We start from the raw sequence: 21,308 nt of genomic DNA, 5'->3' as shown, positions 1-21,308 counted from the left end.
ATTAAAAAGTGCTTAAAATAATCCAAAATCAAAAAGTTGTTCAATCCCAACTTAATTTTTTAGGCTTAAAAGTTATTTTGATTTGACCAATAACTTTACCCTTTTATCCCTTATATTTTCTTTTAGTTCCAATACTACCCTTACTTCTAAAAATTATTTAAACACTTTTATCCAAACACGTAATTACTTATTTATAAAATAACTTTCGACACTTAAAAGTACTTTAAGTATTTATACTTAAAAGTCACTTTTTTCAGCTAATCCAAACGGGCTCTTATTCTCACCTCTCCCCCTCATTTTACTCTCCACTCACCCGCCCATCTCCCCTAAGAATGAAAAAAAAAAAAAAAGTCCATCTCTTAAATATTTTTCTCACATTCATCTCCCTTAAAAGCTCACATCTTTTTGTATTTTTCTTTCTAAAAATTTTCTAACTCTCATCTCTTTCTCTACACTCACACAAACTACGAACAATTTTTTTTTATATTGGGTTTTCTACTGTTCTTTTTTTTCTCAACATTTTTAGATCTCCTTTAGTATATATTTGACATTTTTATTCACTCATTGTTTTTGCTCTAGATTTTTTTTGTAATTGTTAAATACTTTGCACATAGGCATATATTTACTAAAAAAAAAAAACACAAAAAGAAGAGATCTAAGGGAGGGACTGACGCTGGTCTGAGAATCTATGTTCTTAATGCTCCATTGTGCTAAAATATTATTTTCCCTTATATGAACCACTGCTATCATCATTTTTGGCTACCAATTTTGAGTTCAATATCTTGTAATGTGATAGTCGCCTTACCCGCACGCAGAAGAAAGGTGTGCGTCTCAGGACGTCATCTCTCTATAAGTGTAGTGATGACTACCCAATCATATGATACACATCCTACTCTACTACTCCCCTAAATCCACACAGGCAAAAGTAGTCAAGGATGCGAGGATGACGCCTCATGTGCTTCCAAAATTCGGTATTCACGGGGCGTGGAATTAGGCATCCTCTCGATCCTCTCAAGATCCCATCCCACACACCTTGTGATCAATGCTTCTGTTGGAGTGTTAACACATCGTACACTTCTGGACCTGGATGTAGAGGTACCCGTGGAAGCTCCATACCTAAAAATAAAATAATTGAAGTCCAGATCAAGCTATTTGGACTAACTTAATATAAAAATTAAAATAAAATAAAAAAGAAGAAGCTTGTTATTCTAATTTTAGCAGAACAAATATGTGCTGGCTAGAATAAAGCCAACTTTCATACGCCTTATTTAGAAACTACTGATAGTGGACCACATTAGTACCTATAAAATATAGAGAAAATAATTGTCCACCCACTTAAACTTAGGTCCCATATAATAATGCATTATCATAACATTTTAAGTATCCATTTTTCTGGGCCAGTGAGGCATCAATTAAGTTCCACTCTTCTAGCTATATAAATATCACATTAAAGGTATAATGAAAAAATTAACAAATCAGACCTTTTATATAACAACCCACGAAAATAACAGTAACATAAGAATAAATTTCTTCAAAAGTGCTACTTAACAAATCAGACCTTTTATATAACAATGCTTCTAACAATCATGTCTAAAGTTCAGATAAAAATAACACAAACAAAAAATTAAAGAGTAAACAGTAAACTCATCCTGGAACTCAGTTTTGCCATCTATCTATCCTGAAATGTCCAATTGGTCCAAAGAAATTTTCAGTTGGAGCCATTCCTCATAGCTAGGAGACAATGTTGCGATGTTTTCTAGTTGTGAGCCAATTTTTTGTGGTCAGTTTCACGCGGACTCCTAAGTGTTTTTTCTTCTTTTGAGCAGTGGAAGTCATAAACACAACATTTTTGGCAAATAATTGCATCTTGCTTGCAGTGGCGGACCCACACTATGCCGAGGGTGTTCATCCGAACCCCCTTGGCGGAAAAAAACACTGTTTTTACAAGATTAAAATTATTTTTTATGTATATATAGTAGATGTTGAACCCCCTTAGGCTTCTTCGTATGTTTAATTTTTTATATTTTGAACCCCCTCGGCGGAAATCCTGGCTCCGCCACTGCTTGCTTGTCATGCTTCTACAACAATTCCTCTTCCAACTTCTTCACCAAAGAGCCTCGCAAAAAACATTCCTTTAGGCCTTAAACCACCCCAGCAAAGTGTGGCTTAAACTATCAAAAAGCGTAGTCTTTGATCAAAGGCCACACTTTTCGGCTTTAGACAATGCTTTTCCGGGAACAGCCTAAACCAACGTAACCTTTGCCCTAAGGCCACGCTTTTTAACTGTTGCTTTCGAAGCCTCACTTGAAAATAATTTTAATAATTTTTCCTCGCTTCAGTTATTTTTGCTTGAACTTCAGTCATATATAGTTAAAGTTCAATTATTTTAGCTTTTCTTAACCTTTTGTTGAACTTCGATCATATGTGCATGAACTTCGAACAGAAATGACTGAAGTCAGGCAAATTAAATGATTGGAGGCCAACCATTACTATCTAAACTTCAGTCAAAATTAACCTTGTTTGTTGAGCCTAGCTGCAGTCACCGCATATCTGAAGTGGATATGTATGCAAAAATTTTACGAAGACGAATAATGCAAATTAAATGATGGAATCGAAACAGGATGACCCGTAACAAATTTAAGCCAGAAAAGAAGTTCAACCTCAAATGCAAAAGACGAATAGCTCAATAATAGTACCAAGTATATACAAACCGTCACACAGTATTCAACAAACTTATGAATGATAAGGCTTAGCGTAAGAAATCCAAAAGAAAAGAAACAACATATATAATTTGGTCTGTGATTTCTCTAATTAAAATCCATTAGCAGTGAATCCACCATCAACATATATAATCTGGCCTGTGATATATGAAGCAGCAGGGAAGCATAGGAAGGCTATTATGCCAGAAACTTCTTTGGGCTTTCCAGGTCGACCAATAGGAGTTCGAACAATATATTTGTCAATTTCTTCTTTTTGCACAGGATTCTGTAGTAAGGTAGATCATTAAAATAAAATACATAAAGAAAACTTAACTACTTTGAACATATGAAGTTATTTCCATTTTTTTAATTGAATTATAGAAAAAATGTAATTGTACTTGATTAAACTAAAAAGGAGTTTACTAAAGAATGAAGAAGATAAGAAAACGCGAAGCATTCTCTTGCTTTCCCAACCCGTTGTTTCTAAAGACTGCCCTCTCTCGGCTAGATCAAGTTTTTGTGAAGTAAAAAGTGCTTATGTTAGAGAGTTGAGGTATTTAACAAAATTATTAAGAAAAAATAAGCGTTATCGATCGAGTAGTACCCAAAAATAAGTAGTTTTTCTCGAAACGAACTTCGGAACATTGGTCAGGCCCAAATTGTTCTTCTAATATGGCAAAAGTACTATTCAAAATTGCTTACTGTTACTCTCCAAAAGCATTTTTTTTCAATGAATACTTCTACAAAAACACTTTTCAGAATAAACAAATTTTAAGAGTTTGGCCAAACACGTTAAAAGTTATTTTCATTTGATAAATCAGAAGAAAGTGTGGTTGTACTAGTTTAAACCAGAGGAGTTTACTAAGGAATAATTTAACTTAAGCTCATGAGGCTTCTAATAAAAAAAACATAAGTACAAAGAATTCTTGAGTAGAAAATATATGAGATAAATAATTTTTTTTTAATAAATATCAAAAAAGGGATTAAGATAAAAAGGCCTCACCTTTATCGATTGTTCAATAAGTGGGGTTAAAATTACTGCTGGTGCAACTGTATTAACACGAATTTTGTCCATGGCCCACTCACATGCCAAATTCTTTATCAGTTGATTTATTGCTCCTACGGAGAGAAATAAAATTAGGTCTACCAGCTAAGATAACATTACCATAAGTACTTCAATAAATTTATGTAGGCTTTTAGAAATTCAAGCTTCTTCAACATACAAACTTTTCCAAAAAAAAAAACTTGTTTGAATTTATTTTTTTAAGAAAGAATTGATTACTCCAAATTGTGAGTAGAGAATCATCATTATTCAATGGTCTCGAAGATCATAAGTAAAAAGATATTTAAAAATATAAATAACATAGATGATAGAGATGGAATTAGAGTGAAACCTTTTGAGGATTTTGGTAAAATTTTCTCCCTGATTTACCAATCTTTAATTTAAACTTAAAGTTAATAAAGTGCTTTAGTACAAAGAAAATATGGTACTCCACTACTCCCCCCTTCCCACTTTGTTTTTCAAATTTTGATTGAGAACGATTTTTTTTTAAGAAAATTTTTTAAAATTTGTGTAGCTATAAATTTTTTGAAATTTGTGGTTATAAATATGTCATAGTGCTTGCCTGGCTATCAAAACCATTAAGGGATTTGAAGTTTATAAGTTATTATATCAACCTCAAATTAATCTATGTACAATAATAACTCAGCCCATGGTCAAATATTTAATATATAGGCAAGAGTTACTATGTTCACGTGAACCCATAACTAATCCTCTAGATTCGCCAATGATCGCTATAAAAGTTTCTCATTTAGGAAAAATATGAAAATGTGATATTCTTTTTTTAAATGGATAAATAAAAAATAATGTCAAACACGATAGAATGGGGTATTATTTTTAAAAAGTAAAAAAGATGGGTAGAAAATGTTACCTTTGGAAGCAGAATAAAGAGACAGAGAAGGCAGAGCTGAAAAGCTAGCAATTGAAGAGACAAAAATAACATTGCCATTTTCAGATGCCTTCAATAAGGGATAAGCATTTTGACATAAATGATAAGTAGCTTCAAAATTAGTTCCCATTATGATGTCGTAATCTTCTACTGTGAAATCTTTAGTTTCCTTATATATTGTTGCTCCTGCATTATTTACCTACATCATGAACAAACTGGTCAAACAATTATTGTAATTTAAGTTTATTTTTCATATATTGTTACTTTGTAAGTAACTCATGTATGTCCAATTTATGTGATACATTTTCGATTTCAAGATTGAACTTTCTTATTTAGATCGTGAATTCGGACATATAATATTTAAAATGTTTGAAAAATAATTTACATATTTAGAAATGCATAAAAAGTACTATAAGTCAGAATATATAACAATTTAAAATATTTAAAGGGCATACAAATAAATCGCAGTCAAAGATTTTTTTATTTGACTCTCGAAATCCGAACTCTATCAAAATTAAGGGCAAGTTTGTGCCGAAGTATGAAAGGTATATTTGGATAGAAAGTATAACAAGAGGGGTATATTTGGTCCGAAAGTATAACGAGTGGTATATTTGACTCTTTTTCGATAGAACAAGGATAATAGTTGAACCTTTTTCCTAAAATAAAACATAGATTTCCTCATAACTTATACATGTATTAGACATGAGGATTTCTAAATTGCAAACCAATTTTAAATTTTATACATAACAAAAGAATGCTACCAAACATGATATTACTTATCCAAAATTTACTACATGAATAACTTTAATAAAATATTCAATTCATCTTCCACCACTCGAATTAACTAATAGTTGAATAACTTGTCCATATATAAATCCATGCAACTTTTCAGCGATCTTTTATTCGATAAAATTCATAACTAACCATTTTCAGTCCTTGTTAAAAAATAAGTCACTATAATATCTTGAAATTTTACTTTCAAATTTTAACACTCCATAACAATAATTACTGTTTAAACAGAGCACAAGGATGGTCAATGTGGGCTATGTTTACCCTTTTATTGTGATGATGACAACAGAGAACACATAGAAGCTTGCTGACACAATAATCATATAGGCCCAAAAGAATAAGCCCATGAAAATGGAAGCATGTAGGCCAGAAACATAAGGCCATGGAAATTGTTCAAGCCATAATGGGCTGTTTAAGGGCCCAAGGTACAAATCACAAAAAGTAAAAGATTACACAAAGCCCAAAGAGAAAACTGAATTGCTCCAAATCCTGGAACCTCTACTGAATATGTAGCCATTTAAAAGAAGTAATTGCACGGTTTGTCCTTCCAATGAACAGGTCTTTAATTTTTGGTAAAAGGACATTGAGAGGCTACCAGCAAAAGAGAAAAAAAAAACTCAAAAGGCCCCATTTTAGGCTTAATACCGCGAGGTGCCACTTTGACCCAAACTAATCTCAGACGCTAGCCGGCCAGCCCATTCATACCAAAAAAAAAATTGACTGATGACCCGTAAGACGAATAATACAAATTAAATGATGGAATCAAAACAGAATAACCCTAAAAATTTACGCCAGAAAAGAAGTTCAAGTTCAACTACAAAAGGCGAAAAGCTCAATAATATTACCAAGTATAAACAAACTGTCTCACATTATTCAACAAACTTATGAATGATAAGGCTTAGCGTAAGAAATCCAAAAGAAAAGAAACAACATCTCATCTGGCCCGTGACTAGGGCAATTTTCTCTAATTAAAATCCGTTAGCAGTGAATCCACCATCAACATATATAATTTGGCCTGTGATATATGAAGCAGCAGGGAAGCAAAGGAAGGCTATTGTGCCAGCAATTTCTTCGGGCTTTCCGGGTCGACCCATAGGAGTTCGAACAATATATTTGTCTATTTCTTCTTTGTGCACAGGATTCTGCAGTAAGGTCGATCATTAAAATAAAATATATAAAGAAAACTTAACTACTTTGAACATATGAAGTTATTTCCATTTATAAAAAAAATATTCTCCCTCCGTCGCAATTTAAGTGTCTTACTTTCCTTTTTGATCTGTTTAAAAAAGAGTGTCTCTTTCTATGTTTAGTAAGTTGACAATCCAAACATCCTACATCACAAGTTTAAAACCACTAAATTCAAGGGCCATTTTTTTAATTTAAAACCATAAGATTCAAAAGTCTCTCGTTGTTTCTTAAATTCCGTGTCTAGTCAAACTAAAACATTTAAATTGGGACGGAGAGAGTAGAAAAGATGTACTTATGCTAGATTAAACTAAAAAGGAGTTTACTAAGGAATAATTTTACTTACAGTTTGCTAGATCATGTTTTTGTTAAGTCAAGAGTGCTTGTGTTTGACCAAATTTTTTAGAAAAAAAAAAAAAAAATTCTAGTAGTACCATAAATAAGTGATTTTTCTCGTGAAGAACTTTCAGAACATTAGTCAAGCACAAATTGTTGTTCTAATATTGTAAAAGTACTATTTAAAATTACTTAGCTTAACACAAATTGTTACTTTTTAAAAACGTTTTTTCAAAGAGTACTTCTATAAAAAAAAAACACTTTTCAGAATAAACAAAATTTGAAAGCTTGGCTAAACAAGCTAAAAGTTATTTTCATTTGATAAATTAGAAGTGTGGTTGTACGAGTTTAAACGGAGTTCACTAAAGTATAATTTCACTTAAGCTCACGAGGCTTCTAATAAAAAAAAACATAAGTACAAAGTATTCTTGACTAGTAAATTAAATGAGATAAATAATTTTTTTAATATATCAAAAAAGGGATTAAAATAAAAGACCTTACCTTTATTGCTGCTTCAATAAGTGGGGTTAAAGTTACTGCTGGTGCAACTGTATTAACACGAATTTTGTCCATGGCCCACTCACATGCCAAATTCTTTGTCAGTTGATTTATTGCTCCTACAGCGAAATAAAATTAAGTCTCTACTGACTAAGAAAATTATAACAGTAACTACTTCAATAATTTAAGCAGATTTTTTGCAATTCAAGTTTCTTTAAACTATTCCAAAAACCAAAAAAAAAAAACACACACACAGTTGTTTGATTTTTATCTTTTATGAAAAAAATTGATTATTCTGTTGTAATTTATTTATCTAATGGATGTCCATCAAGACTATCTTGGAAAGCAAGATCATTTCTTAGTCACCAAATATTTTGGCAACTATGTTTCCTCTTATACTTTGCCATCAAGGATTTTTGGTTTGGTCACCAAAAATCTTGACCACTATGTGTCCTCTAATCACTTGGTCATCAAGGATTTTACTTCTATAAATATGTGGCCATATGTTTTGTAACATAGAACAAAAGTAAGACACAATCTTATCTCTCTCTCTATATATATTTCTCCCGTGTATTTATTTTAGTCTTTAGTTTATAACACATTATCAGCACGAGACTCTGTCATTTCGAGCAAATACTTTGAAAGCCTCAAAGTTATTGACTTTCTTTTTTTTAATTAATGGCAAATCTTTCTAAACGTGAATTTGTTGCCTTAGATATATCTGGCAAAAGCTACCTGTCTTGGGTACTTGATGCCGAAATTCATCTTGATGCGATGGGTCTAGCAGACACCATCAAAGATAAAAATCAGTCATCGAATCAAGATCGTGTCAAGGCAATGATATTCCTTCGCCATCACCTTGATGAGAGCTTGAAAATGGAATATCTCACTATTAAAGACCCTCTTATGCTGTAGAATAAATTAAAAGATAGATATGACCTCCTGAAGATGGTTATGCTTCCACAAACACGTTTTGATTGGATCTATCCGAGGCTACAAGATTTTAAATCTATTTGGGCATATAATTCTGTCATGTTTAAAATTATTTCTCAGTTGAAATTATGTGGTGAAAATATCACTGATCATGATATGCTGGAGAAAACATTCTCCACTTTTCCTACCTCGAGTATGCTCCTGCAACAGTAATACCGAGAGATGAAGTTCAAGAAATATTCTAATCTAATCTCACATCTTCTAGTGGCTGAACAACATAATGAATTATTAATGAAAAATCATGAAAGCCGACCTACTGGTACTGCCCCATTCCCTGAAGTGAATGAGACAAATTTTCGCTATTTTAGGCGTGGAAGAGGTCGTGGCCCCAGTTGTGGTCATGGCCGTGGTCGAGGAAGGAATTTTAATCATGATTCTCGTTTTGCACCAAATAATACCCTTCACCACCAGCAGTGTAAAAAGAAGGATTAAAAGCATGAAGCTGTGCAAAAGAAAAATTCAGAAAATAAATGCTTCCGATGTGGAGGAAAGGGGCACTGGTCACGTACCTATCGTACGCCAAAGCATCTAGTTGAGTTGTATCAAGCCTTTCTCAAAAAGGCAGAAAAGAATGCCAAAGCAAATTTCATCTCTGAAGATAAAGTTGAGCTCATACATCTAGATGTGGAAGATTTCTTTGAACACCCTTAAGGAAAAAATAAATCATATGATCGGTGATGGATCTATAATAACTTAGATATTTTCATCTATGTTATTTGTATTAGCTAATATAGTTATGTAAATAAAGTTTGTGTCATGCTTTGTTTAATAATATTATCTACTCCAATGTTTACTTTGTCTATTCTTTCATTTTGAGGAATATATAGAAAATCCTCAAATATTATTTGGATCAATGAGCAATCATGAAGATATTTGTGTGATTGATAATGAAACAACGCATGCCTTATTCAAAGATGAGAAATATTTTTCTCACTTGCGTAGGAAAAGGAGAAATATTAATACAATTTCTGGCAATTCCAATTTGATTGAAGGCTCCGGAAGAGCTACTATATTTCTGTTTAGGGGGCCGAAACTTGCTATAGAAGATGCATTATTCTCTTCTAAATCCCTAAGAAACTTGTTAAGTTTCAACGATATCCGCCGTAATGGGTATCACGTTGAGATATTAAACGAAATAAATGCTGAATATCTTGTCATTACAAAGAATGTCTCCGTCCAAAAATATGTTTTAGAGAAATTACCAACTCTGTCTTCTGACCTGTATTATGCAGAAATTAGTACAATTGAAGCACACTTGATCGTAAACCAGAAGTTTAATGATTCAAGTACTTTTGTGTTTTGGCATGACCGAATAGGTCACCCTGGATCAATAATGATGAGACGAATTATTGAAAATTCAAAAGGGCATCCACTTAAGAACCTGAAGATTCTTGAAAGTGGTGAATTTTCATGTGTCGCTTATTATCAGGATAAATTGATAGCTAAGCCATATCCAATGAAAGTTGACATTGAATCCCCTGCCTTTATAGAGCGTATACATGGGGATATATGTGGACCTATTCATCCACCTTGTGGGTCATTCAGATATTTTATGGTCCTAATAAACGCATCTTCAAGATGGTCTCATGCGTGCCTCCTATCATCTCGCAACCTGGCGTTTGCGAAATTATTGGCACAAATAATACGCTTAAGGGCATAGTTTTCGGATTATCCCATTAAGGCTATACGCCTCGATAATGCTGGATAATTTACGTCTTAATCTTTTGATGCTTACTGTTTATCAGATGGGATAAAAGTTGAATATCCTGTAGCTCATGTTCATACCCAAAATGTTCTTGCTGAATCGTTCATTAAATGACTACAATTGATAGCAAGACCACTACTTATGAGAACACGGCTGCCCACTAAGATATTGAACGGAGTTAAGCATATATTGCGATATCTGAAGGGAACTAACGATATGCGTCTGTTTTATACTAACAAAGGTAGTACAAATCTTGTTGGTTATACAGATACAGGTTATTTATTTGATCCACATAAAGCTCGATCTCAAACAGGCTATCTGTTTACATGCGGAGGTACTGCTATATCATGGCGATCTACAAAGCAGTCCATTGTTGCTACTTCTTCGAATCATGCTGAGATAATAACTATTCATGAAGCAAGTAGAAAATGTGTGTGGTTAAGAACAGTGATACATTTCATCAGAGAAAGATGTGGCTTGAAGTGTGATACAAAAATACCCACAGTATTAAATGAAGACAATGCTGCATATATAGCTCAATTAAAAGGAAGCTTCATAAAAGGAGATAGAACGAAACATATTTCACCAAAGTTATTTTTCACACATGATCTCCGGAAAAATGGTGATATTGATGTGCAACTGATGTGTCGTGAAATTACGGGATATTCGATGTAATTCCTTAAGCTTTTGTGACTCTTTAAGCACTTTTGTTGTTACTTTTTGTGTATTTATGTTGTTTTGTAGGATAAGATGCCCGGAGAGCATAACGGGGCAAAACGAAGCAAAATAGAGCAAAAATAGAACAATCAACACTTTCTGGCAGCATCTGCTATTAGCAGATGCTGCAGCATGTTGAACCTGCGAGTAGCAGGTTGTGCAGCATGTTGTGCATGCAGTATCTGCGAGTAGCACATGCTGCAGCATGTTGAACCTGCGAGTAGCAGGTTGTGCAGCAGATGCTGACAGAGAAATTGGCACAACCTGCTATGGTTTTGGCACAACATGCGACTAGCATGTTGCACCTGCGACACAACATGCGAGTAGCATGTTGTGCATGAGGGTATTATTGTCCAGATTTTGTTCCCGTTTTTGGAATGATATAAATACTCTTTTAGGATTTGTAATAGACATCTTTGACAGTTTTTTACACGTTTTGGAGCCTAGGTTTTACACCACACCTTTGGGGGAGAAGATTGGAGCTCGTTAATGATAAATTTCTCAACCTTTTCTTCAATTCCTTGATTTTTATTGCTTATTTAAGGGTGTTGTATTTTATTCCATTACTTGAATCTTGTTTATGATATTATTCATTATTAAGTGTTGGATTAAACCTCTTGTTATGCTTATGTATTGAATGATTGTTATTTCTAATGAAGTGGGTTTATTGTTTCTCTATTAACTCTTCAAGCTTTAATGTCATTTAATGGTGTACAACATTATTTGTGCCTAAATACCCATACTTTGCTTGGAAAAGAAAGTAGAGGTTAGGAAAAGAGTTAATAGCAAGAATTTGGGTCATTAAACCCATCTAATAACTTGAGCTCGGAAGAGGATAGTTACTTGAGATTCAATTGGTTGTGCTTGATATCACACTCTAAGGCTTGGAAAAGCTTAGAGTGAAATTCATTGATTTGGTTGGAAGACTTTCAATGAGATTGTAGAAACCATTATCTATTAACATAAACCTGCTCTTAATTGTAAAATCATGAAATACATTGGATCGTTACTTGAGTGTAACTTCCTTTGTATCCAAACTTGTGGCCATTGATCATTTTACTTGCTTTCTAGGTTAGTTTACATTTCCGCATTAGTTATAATTTTCTCAAAAAACCAAAATATTATCTATCGTTTGGCTTAGCTTTATTGGTGATAATTCCTTACTTGTTTAAATCGCCTAGTATATTGTTCCCTTTGGGATCGACCCCGACTCATAGTTGGGTAAATTATATTGCATACGACCATGTACACTTTCTCTTTGAGGAGTGGATTTGGAAGTTATAACGAGGCACATCATCTAATTAATGGACATCCAAGGGGGAGTGTTGTAATTTATTTATCTAATGAATGTCCATCAAGACTATTTTGGAGAGCAAGATCATTTCTTAGTCACCAAATATTTTGGCAACTATGTTTCCTCTTATACTTTGCCATCAAGGATTTTTGGTTTGGTCACCAAAAATCCTGGCCACTATGTGTCCTCTAATCACTTGGTCATCAAGGATTTTTACTTGTATAAATATGAGGCCATATGTTTTGTAACATAGAACATAAGTAAGACACAATCTTATCTCTCTCTATATATTTCTCCCGTATATTTATTCTATAGTCTTTATTTTATAACATACTCCAAATTTTGAGAAGAGAATCATCATTTTTCAATGGTCTCGAAGATCATAAGTAAAAGATATTTAAAATATAAATAACATATAAGATAGAGATGGAATTAGAGTGAAACCTTTTGAGGCTTTTGGAAAAAAATTCTCCCTGATTTACCAATCTTTAATTTAAATTTAAAAGTTAATAAAGTGCTTTAGCACAAAGAAAATATGGTACTCCGCCCTTCCCACTTTGTTTTTCATACTTTGATTGAGCACGATTTTTTTTTAAGAAAAACTTTTAAAATTTGTGAATTTTAACATTTCATAACATTTGTGTAGCTATAAAACTTTGGAAATTTATGGTTATAAATATGTCACAGTGCTTGTCTGGCTATCAAAACCGTTAAGGGATTTGAAGTTTATAAGTTCTTATAACAACCTCAAATTAATCTATGTACAATAACAACTGAGTCCATAGTCAAATATTTAATATAGTTTTTAATATATAGGCAAGAGTTATTGTGTTCACGTGAACCCATAACTAATCCTCTAGATTCGCCAATGATCGCTATAAAAGCTTCTCATTTAGGAAAAATATAGAAATGTGATATTTTTTTTAATGGATTAATAAAATATAATGGCAAACACGATAGAATGGGGAGTATTATTTTTAAAAAAGTAAAAAAGATGGGTAGAAAATGTTACCTTTGGAGGCAGAATAAAGAGACAGAGAAGGCAGAGCTGAAAAGCTAGCGATTGAAGAGACAAAAATAACATTGCCATTTTCAGATGCCTTCAATAAGGGATGAGCAATTTGACATAAATGATAAGCTGCTTCAAAATTAGTTCCCATTATGATGTTGTAATCTTCTGCTGTGAAATCTTTAGTTTCCTTAAATATTGATACTCCTGCATTATTTACCTAATCATCATGAAAAAACTGGTCAAACAATTGTTGTACTTTAAGTTTATTTTTCATATACTATTATTTTGTAAGTAACTTATGTACTCTGTCACATTACTTAAAATCAAAATGCAAGTAATTAACAATCTATAGTAACCGTAGAGTTGTAGATTTGTAACCTTCAAAATAAAATAAGATTTCACTACTAGAAACAATGGACGAATTTGTCAAAATTCCGTCACAAATATGTATTTTTTTTTATTTTTTTTTTACAGGAAGTTATCCGGAAGAATTCTCGATGAGCATAATATTTATAATGATTACTTTAGAATGCGCGTGTTTCCAATAGTGTTTACTATAACCCACAGTGTAAAAAATCTATTATTACAAAATTAAATTGCTTAAAATTTAATTACAAAATAGTTCTTTAACTATATGTTGCTCGAACTCTACAAAAATGTTGGCAGTTGCACGTCAGATCCTCCAAACATAGTGTATTCCTGAAGGATCAGACATGCATGCGGCAATATTTTTTTAGAGTTGTAGGCTTCTAGCAACATAGGTTTATAGTAAGTGTGGGGGTTTAATATTTTGAAAAGGAGAGTAATTAGTGACTAACTAGTTGACATGAGATAGAACTACAATAATATATACTCCATCTGTATTAAATTATTTATCGTGGTTACTAAAAATAGTTGTCTCAAATTATTTGTCATTTTAATAGTTCAAGGCACAATTCATTGTTTTTCTCCATTTTTAATGGAATTTTGTAATTAAAGGAGATGACACACAAATAGAGTAAGCATTTAATGAAGAGAAATTATAACTTGGATATTAAAAAAAGTAAAGTAGTCAAATACCACTTCTAATTAATATTTTTGAGACAGTGGACTATAGATGGGTAAAGTCTTACCAAAATATTGAGCTTTCCACTAAAAACATGTCCAACAGTCTGCATAAGCTTCTCACGTTCAGTGCGCAATAATAAGTCAGAAACAGAACCTTCAACTTTAAGTCCCTTTTTTCTCCAAATCTCAAGGCATTCTTGCAGCTCCTTTTCATTACGTGAACATGTATATACTGTTGCTCCAAAACTTGCCAATTCTTCCACTATTGCATACCTCAAATTCCAATAGCCAAAATAAAAAAACAGAGAATAAAGCATAAACTAAACAAATAGTTAAGATAAGTACGACATAAAAGGTTTTCGCCTTCAATGATAAACAATAGTACTCATCTAGAAAATTTTAAACAAAAGTGAATATGGTTGATAAAATGTTATTATAAACAAAAATTGATAAGTTTTAAACTTTAATCAATGAACTAGAACCGAATTCGAGTTTAAATTTGAAGACCTTTCTTTATTTTCAGACCAAAAATGGGGAAGAGTGAATTCAGGAAAGATAAACACTAAATTTGTGAGAAAATTATTCAATGCAATTGATCCTGATGGGGCAAAATCTGGAATAAATTGATTGGGATAAAAAATCGGTAAAAAAAACTTTGTGGGTCAATAAATTAATCTCCAAATTGAAACAACAATCGGGTATATATAAAAAAGGATGTACCACTGGATCATCAAATTCATTCAAGAAAAACCAAAGTGTAGTGATAACTCGTGGGAATTAAAAGAAAAATCATTTCAGTATCAAATATCAAAGCTAATTACACTCCGAAAAGTAAAAATTAGCAAAATAATTAGAGAGGGAACATCTATTTTATTTCCATGACAACTACTATATATGACTTACTATTAAATTACTTGGATTTATATAAATGGAAGAGTAAAGGGGAAAATATAAAACTCACCCTATGCCTTTGGAGCCACCAGTAACAAGGGCAGTGGTGCCTTTGAGACTCCATCTTCCTCTCAATATTTTCTCGTTATCTTTTGATTCTGCCATTTGTGGTTGTCTATGTTTTTCTGCAACTGCTTAAAAATGAGATTTTAAAGCCTTGGTGGTCACTTTGTCATATATACTATATAATATATATAGGGACAGAAAATGGTTTCATGTGTGTATAGAACAGAAAAGCTTGTTTAGCATGTCTATACGTGTTCCACACAATTTACAAAATTGTGTCCAGCGTCAATGTGCCCATCCATTTTAAGTAAGAATATGTGGTTGCAATTTAATCATGACTTAAATGGGACCAACAGCTTTTTACTATGATTTATATATATATATATATATAATATTCCTTCGTCGTGGTTGTGAATCAAATAATTACAATTGGAAGGTGAAATTGCCTTTCAATTCAATAGCTAGATTAGACTGAATGGCTATAATATAAGTTGCAATTTGTGATGGAAATTGGAAAACATACAAGGTGGGTCCATAACCATAGTAAATATTGTAGGTTTTCGGAGGATTTAAGGCATGTGTATTGATTGTGTAAAAAAGTTTTACACTATCAGTTTAAATTAATCAGTTACGGTAGGTTTATTTTTTAATTTATTGAAGGCAGAGTACAATGGTTCCGTTGTACAAGAACAAGGGCGATATTCATAATTGCAATAACTATAGGGGGATCAAGCTGCTAAGCCATATTATAAAAGTCTGGGAGATGGTGGTCGAGATGAGATTGAGAAGGGATGTGTCGATAGCCGAGAACCAGTTCGGATTCATGTCGGGCCGATCGACTACAGAAGCTATTCATCTTGTCAGGAGATTGGTTGAGCATTATAGGGATAAAAAGAGAGACTTATACATGGTCTTTATTGACCTGGAGAAGGCATATGGTAAAGTCCCTCAGGAGGTCCTTTGGAGATGCCTGGAGTCTAGAGGTGTGCCTGTGGCCTACATCAGGGCGATTAAGGATATGTACAATGGTGTCAAGACCCGGGTTAGAATAGTGGGAGGTGATTCAGAACACTTTCCGGTCGTACGTGATGGGGTTGCTCCAGGGATTAGCTCTTAGCCGGTTTCTATTTGCCTTAGTGATGGACGAGTTGACGCGACATATTCAAGAGGAGGTGCCGTGGTGTATGTTGTTTGCAGACGACATAGTTTTGATTGATGAAATACGTAGTGGAGTTAACGATAGGATGGAAGTTTGGAGAACGACCTTAGAGTCTAAAGGTTTCAGGTTAAGCAGGATTAAGACTGAATACATGGGGTGCAAGTTCAGTAGTGTGACGTAAGAGACAGATGTGGAAGTGAAGATCGAGACACAAGTTATACCTAAAAGAGAAAACTTCAAGTATCTTGGGTCCGTAATACAGGGGGACGGGAAGATTAATGATGACATCTCACACCGTATTAAAGCAGGGTGGATGAAATGGAGGCCTCCAGGGTGCTTTGCGATAAGAAGGTGTCGCCTAGGCTGAAAGGTAAGTTCTACAGAGTGGTGGTTAGACCAGCATTATTGTATGGGGCAGAATGCTGGCCAGTCAAGAACGCCCACGTTCAAAAGATGAAGGTAGCGGAGATGAGGATTCTTAGATGGATGTGTGGGCATACTAGGAGAGATATGATTAGAAATAAAGTTATACGGGAAAAGGTCGGAGTGGCCTCCGTGGCGGACAAGATGAGGGAAGCAAGACTGAGATGGTTTGGGCATGTCAAGAGGAGGAGTGAGAATGCACCAGTTAGGAGGTGTGAGAGATTGGCGGTCGCAGAAGTTAGGAGAGGTAGAGGTAGGCCGAAGAAGAATTTGGGGGAGGTGATTAGACAGGACATGGCACAGCTTGAGCTGACTGAGGACATGACCTTAGATGGGAAGATTTGGAGATCGAAAATTAGGATAAAAGGTTAGTAGGTAGTTGAGTTTTGTCGTGTTGTGTGTGCGGGGGTGGGGGTGGGGGTGGGGGTGGCGATAGCCATTTCCATCTCTTTTTTTTTTCTTTTTAATTTTTAATAGTGGTATCTAGGTATCCCGTAGAGTATTATTCTTATGTGTGTATTATTATGTGTCGCTCCATTTATTTTCTACCTTGATATTTTGCTGCCTGCATTGACTATGTTTTTTAGCCGAGGATCTATCGGAAGCAGCCTCTCTACCCGTTTTTTAGCCGAGGATCTATCGGAAACAGCCTCTCTACCCGTTTTTTAGCCGAGGATCTATCGGAAACAGCCTCTCTACCCAAAAAGGTTGAGGTAAGGTCTACGTACATCCTACCCTCCCCAGACCCCACTTTGTGGGATTACACTGGGTTGTTGTTGTTGTATATCAGATTATCTATGAAAATTTATATATTAGTATAAGTTAACTTAACCTGATAACTAAAAAAAATATACTGACAATGAACAGAAACTTAAAAGTCATTGAAATGATGTTATACAATAGTCTCTACCATTTTTTTAAGTAACAGTGTAAGCAGATAAATGTCTTTTCATATCATTAATCTTTCAACAGACTGTTAGAAACTGAGTATGCTACCTTAGTCACGAGTGTTCCTTATTGGTTAGGAATTCTTTTATATTCAGTTTATAAAGAAATATTCTTTTAGTTGTAGATTAGTAAAGAGCAAGAAGTAATAAAGAGAATTTTGTTACCACATGGGTCAATTCCTCTCCTGCACACGAAATATACACGAGGCTTGACAAGAGTGTTTTGTGGAGCAATTGAGGAAGAAGTGTTTGGGTCTTTCAAACTTCAGTCTATTTTTGTGACGACACTTCAACCCATGAAGGACACGTAAGCATGATAGTTCTTGGATCAATTCCACTATTAACGAAGAACACATCCGCTCAATTTCACATAGGGGTTGTTTGGTGTGAATACAAGTTATGATGGGATAAGTTATGTTGAGATTATTTATACCGGATTAGTATGTTGGGATAAATTATCCTGGTATTATTTTTTATTGGTTGTTTAGTTTGTTATATTAAAAGTAATATGCATTGCATAATTTCTAAGAAAAAGTTGTTTGTTTAGAAAAATATCCTCCACCTTATTTAGTAAAAATAATAATTTGAGAGACCTCAGGCTCTTTTTGTCATTTTCTTTATTTTATCATGGGATAACTAATCCTGAAATTGCTATTCCGCCCTCTGCTAGGGATAACTTATCCCTATACTATTTTTAATCCCGGAATAACTTATCTCAGGATTAGTAATCAAACAAGGGATATATAGTGGTACTAAATTTTTATCCCAGGACTGTTTTTCCTTATCTTTTTTTTGGTAACTAATAATCTTGTATTAATACCAAGGGAATAATTACTACGCAACTAAGCTATAACACAGCTTGCTTGTTCTTTTGGGATCACCCCTCTGTCCTACAAAGTAAGATAAAACTGGTAGCCTGTAGCGATATAGATAGCCAAACAAATCATTAGTTATAGCCTACATTTCTAAGAAAACTCATTTCAATCTCTATCAGAATCTGCTGTGCAGTAGCCTTGTTTTCACTGTGGAGGTGGCTCTAGCAGTACAAAAGCATGCGATTTCTTTTGCTATGTGCTCCCCTTGTGTCTCCTTTTTCTCAAAAATTCTCCTATTCCTCTCTATCCATAAAGCAAATGTAAACTCTGCATATACCATTTTTATCAGGTGGGCCTGTGTTGTCTTGCCCTTGGAGAGATTTAGGACTGTCTGGTATTGCAAGTTCCAAGTCTGCTACCCTTGCTAGTGGATTTGCAGCCATCTCATCAACCTTTGCCATAGCTTCTGTGCAAACCAGCAGTCAAAAAAGAGGCGATCTCTGTGTTCTATTCCTGTGCGACACATTTGGCAGATTGGGTCTACTTGGATGTTCCATTTCAACAATCTATCAGTGGTGAGCAGTCTGTTCTGAACTTGCAGCCACATAATGAAAAGTGCTTTCAGTCTAGCTGAGTTCTGGAACATTAAGCTCCTCCAAGGAGCTCTAGGTAGTACTCCAATTGATTGCAGATATACCTGCTTTATCATGCTTCTCTTAGTATTGGGTTTCAAGGCAGTAGAAGTAGCAGCCCAGGCCTCTTTTGCTCCTATTATCTTCCTTATCCATCGTACCAAACGACTATAGTTGAGCCTCTTTTGTTTTTTCATCATCTAGTCAGATTAATTGGGGCTTCCAGTTAAATTAATGACACATTTGGATCAATTGTTGAACGTTAAGGATATATGTAAGCTAAACTATTAACGAAAGATATATTTGCTTGAATTCAAATACTTTAGGGTCGGTTGGTACACAAACTGAATTATTTCGGGATTATAGATTATAATCCTGAGACTAATTTATCTCTGGGAGGTGGGATAAAATAATCCCAAGGTTAATAGGATAAGGTGAGATATCCCACCATTAAGTTGGACTTCACTTTATACTTTATTTGGTAGAAGGTATAAATTAATCTCAGGATAAATTTATACTAATTTGTACCTTTTACCAAATATGGTACAAAACTAATCTCAAAATCAGTGAGGAAATATTCCACCTTATACCGTGCACCAAACGACAGTTGAAACCTTATTATTGATATAGTTACAGTTGGTCCTTTTCTGAAAAAACAAAGATATTGTACAAAGATTCAAACCTTCCTTGAGTATTAAAGTAAATGAAGTTTAACTAACAGTTCAAATATTTTGGATTTGTTTCAGATATTAAACATCCCATCCACAGAAATATACTAGAGGGAGAAGACATTACTACTATTAAGAAGAGCCGGTGAGGCTCACTTTTTGCTCGTCATTTCGTCATCCGTTTGTGGGCCCAAAAAAAAATTATGAGCCCACATATTTGAAACAACTACTAATATTAAAAAAATGTGGGCTCACATATTTTAAACAACTACTAATACACCAATTAATATTTAAAAAAAAAAAGTAAATAAAGTGGAACCCACCATCTCCAAACTCACGGAAAAAAAAGGTGGACTCCGTATTAACAAAATCAAGCAATATAAAAAAAAAGGTGAATCTCATATTAAAAAAAAATAATGTTAAAAAAAAGAGTGCAGACTTTGTATTCGTAGCAAATACTAATATAATAAAGTTTTAGATACGGAGCATAAACTACAATGTTATATTAATCGTGTTTTGAACATAGTATCCCATATTGACAAAATCAAGCAATATAAAAAATAAAAATAAAAAGTGAATCCCATATTAAAAAAACAAACAATGTCAAAAAAAAAGTGCAAACTTTGTATTCATAGCAAACACTAATATAATAAAGTTTTAGATACGGAGCACAAACTATAATGTTATATTAATCGTGTTTTGAACATAGTATATATATATATATATATATATATATATATATTATATGCATAAAAATAGTGCAAACTAATAATGTCCAAAAGGGTGGGCCCCATACTAAACAACACCAAGCAAAAAAAGAAAAAAAAAAAGAAACTATATAAAGCATGGTTTAGACTCATGCTTCGTAGTCCGTTGTCCCTTAAAAAAAGGGGGGGGGGGATACTAAATAATACCGAGCAATAAAAAAAATGGAACTCACCATCTCCAAACTCATGGGAAAAAAAAGTGGACCACATATTATCAAAATCAAGCAATATAAAAAAAAAGTGAACCCCATATTAAAAAAAAAATAATGTTAAAAAAAAAGTGCAGACTTTATATTCGTAGCAAATACTAATATAATAAAGTTTTAGATACGGAACACAAACTACAATGTTATATTAATTGTGTTTTGAACATAGTATATGTATATATATTATATGCATAAAAATAGTACAAACTAATAATGTCAAAAAAAAAGTGCACCCCATAAAGAGTGGACCCCATACTAAACTATATCAAGCAATATAAAAAAAAAAGTGGAACCCACCATCTCCAGACTCAGGGTAAAAAAAAATGGACCCCATATTAACAAAATCAAGTAATATCAAAAAAAAAAAGTGAACCCCATATTAAAAAAAATAATGTAAAAAAAAAAAGTGCAGACTATGTATTCGTAGTAAACACTAATATAATAAAGTTTTAAATACGGAGTACAAACTACAATGTTATATTACTCGTGTTTTGAACATAGTATATATAT

The 21,308-nt window shown here is 33.4% G+C and overlaps 2 protein-coding genes across 3 annotated transcripts; both read right to left on the bottom strand.

The window, feature by feature from the left end:
* Positions 1–2,679: 2,679 nt before the first annotated feature.
* LOC132608321 (tropinone reductase 1-like) lies at positions 2,680–5,954 on the bottom strand. Its single transcript, XM_060322358.1, has 4 exons — positions 5,874–5,954; positions 4,631–4,847; positions 3,703–3,818; positions 2,680–2,985 (listed from the first exon to the last, which is right to left on the bottom strand). Exons 1-4 carry the CDS (start codon positions 5,952–5,954, stop codon positions 2,812–2,814), a joined length of 588 nt encoding a protein of 195 aa, XP_060178341.1. The 3' UTR covers positions 2,680–2,811.
* Positions 5,955–6,246: 292 nt separating this feature from the next.
* LOC132607264 (tropinone reductase 1-like) lies at positions 6,247–15,451 on the bottom strand. 2 transcript variants are annotated; one of them, XM_060321163.1, is made up of 5 exons: positions 15,186–15,449; positions 14,290–14,497; positions 13,178–13,394; positions 7,460–7,575; positions 6,247–6,579 (listed from the first exon to the last, which is right to left on the bottom strand). In XM_060321163.1, the coding sequence occupies exons 1-5, from the start codon at positions 15,278–15,280 to the stop codon at positions 6,406–6,408; spliced, it is 810 nt and encodes a 269-aa protein (XP_060177146.1). In that variant the 5' UTR covers positions 15,281–15,449; the 3' UTR covers positions 6,247–6,405. The 2 variants fall into 2 exon arrangements, with proteins under 2 accessions (XP_060177146.1, XP_060177147.1); XM_060321164.1 differs by lacking the exons at positions 6,247–6,579; positions 7,460–7,575 and adding an exon at positions 8,935–10,560 and having other exon boundaries at positions 15,186–15,451.
* Between the last annotated feature and the right edge of the window lie 5,857 nt (positions 15,452–21,308).

The sequence above is a fragment of the Lycium barbarum genome, chromosome 8 (assembly GCF_019175385.1).
Source record: "Lycium barbarum isolate Lr01 chromosome 8, ASM1917538v2, whole genome shotgun sequence".
Classification (NCBI taxonomy): Eukaryota; Viridiplantae; Streptophyta; class Magnoliopsida; order Solanales; family Solanaceae; genus Lycium; species Lycium barbarum.
The sequence above is the reverse complement of the archived record's forward strand: the minus strand, read 5'-3'. Positions and strand labels throughout refer to the sequence as shown.

Coding starts and splice junctions, on each gene's coding strand:
- LOC132607264 (XM_060321163.1), bottom strand. CDS start 15,280: ATGGCAGAATCAAAAGATAACGAGAAAATATTGAGAGGAAGATGGAGT. Junction 7,576..13,177: donor TCTTTATTCTGCCTCCAAAG/GTAACATTTTCT, acceptor ATTTCGCTGTAG/GAGCAATAAATCAACTGACA. Junction 6,580..7,459: donor TTATTGAAGCAGCAATAAAG/GTAAGGTCTTTT, acceptor ACCTTACTGCAG/AATCCTGTGCACAAAGAAGA.
- LOC132608321 (XM_060322358.1), bottom strand. CDS start 5,954: ATGGCTACATATTCAGTAGAGGTTCCAGGATTTGGAGCAATTCAGTTT. Junction 3,819..4,630: donor TCTTTATTCTGCTTCCAAAG/GTAACATTTTCT, acceptor TTCTCTCCGTAG/GAGCAATAAATCAACTGATA. Junction 2,986..3,702: donor TTATTGAACAATCGATAAAG/GTGAGGCCTTTT, acceptor ACCTTACTACAG/AATCCTGTGCAAAAAGAAGA.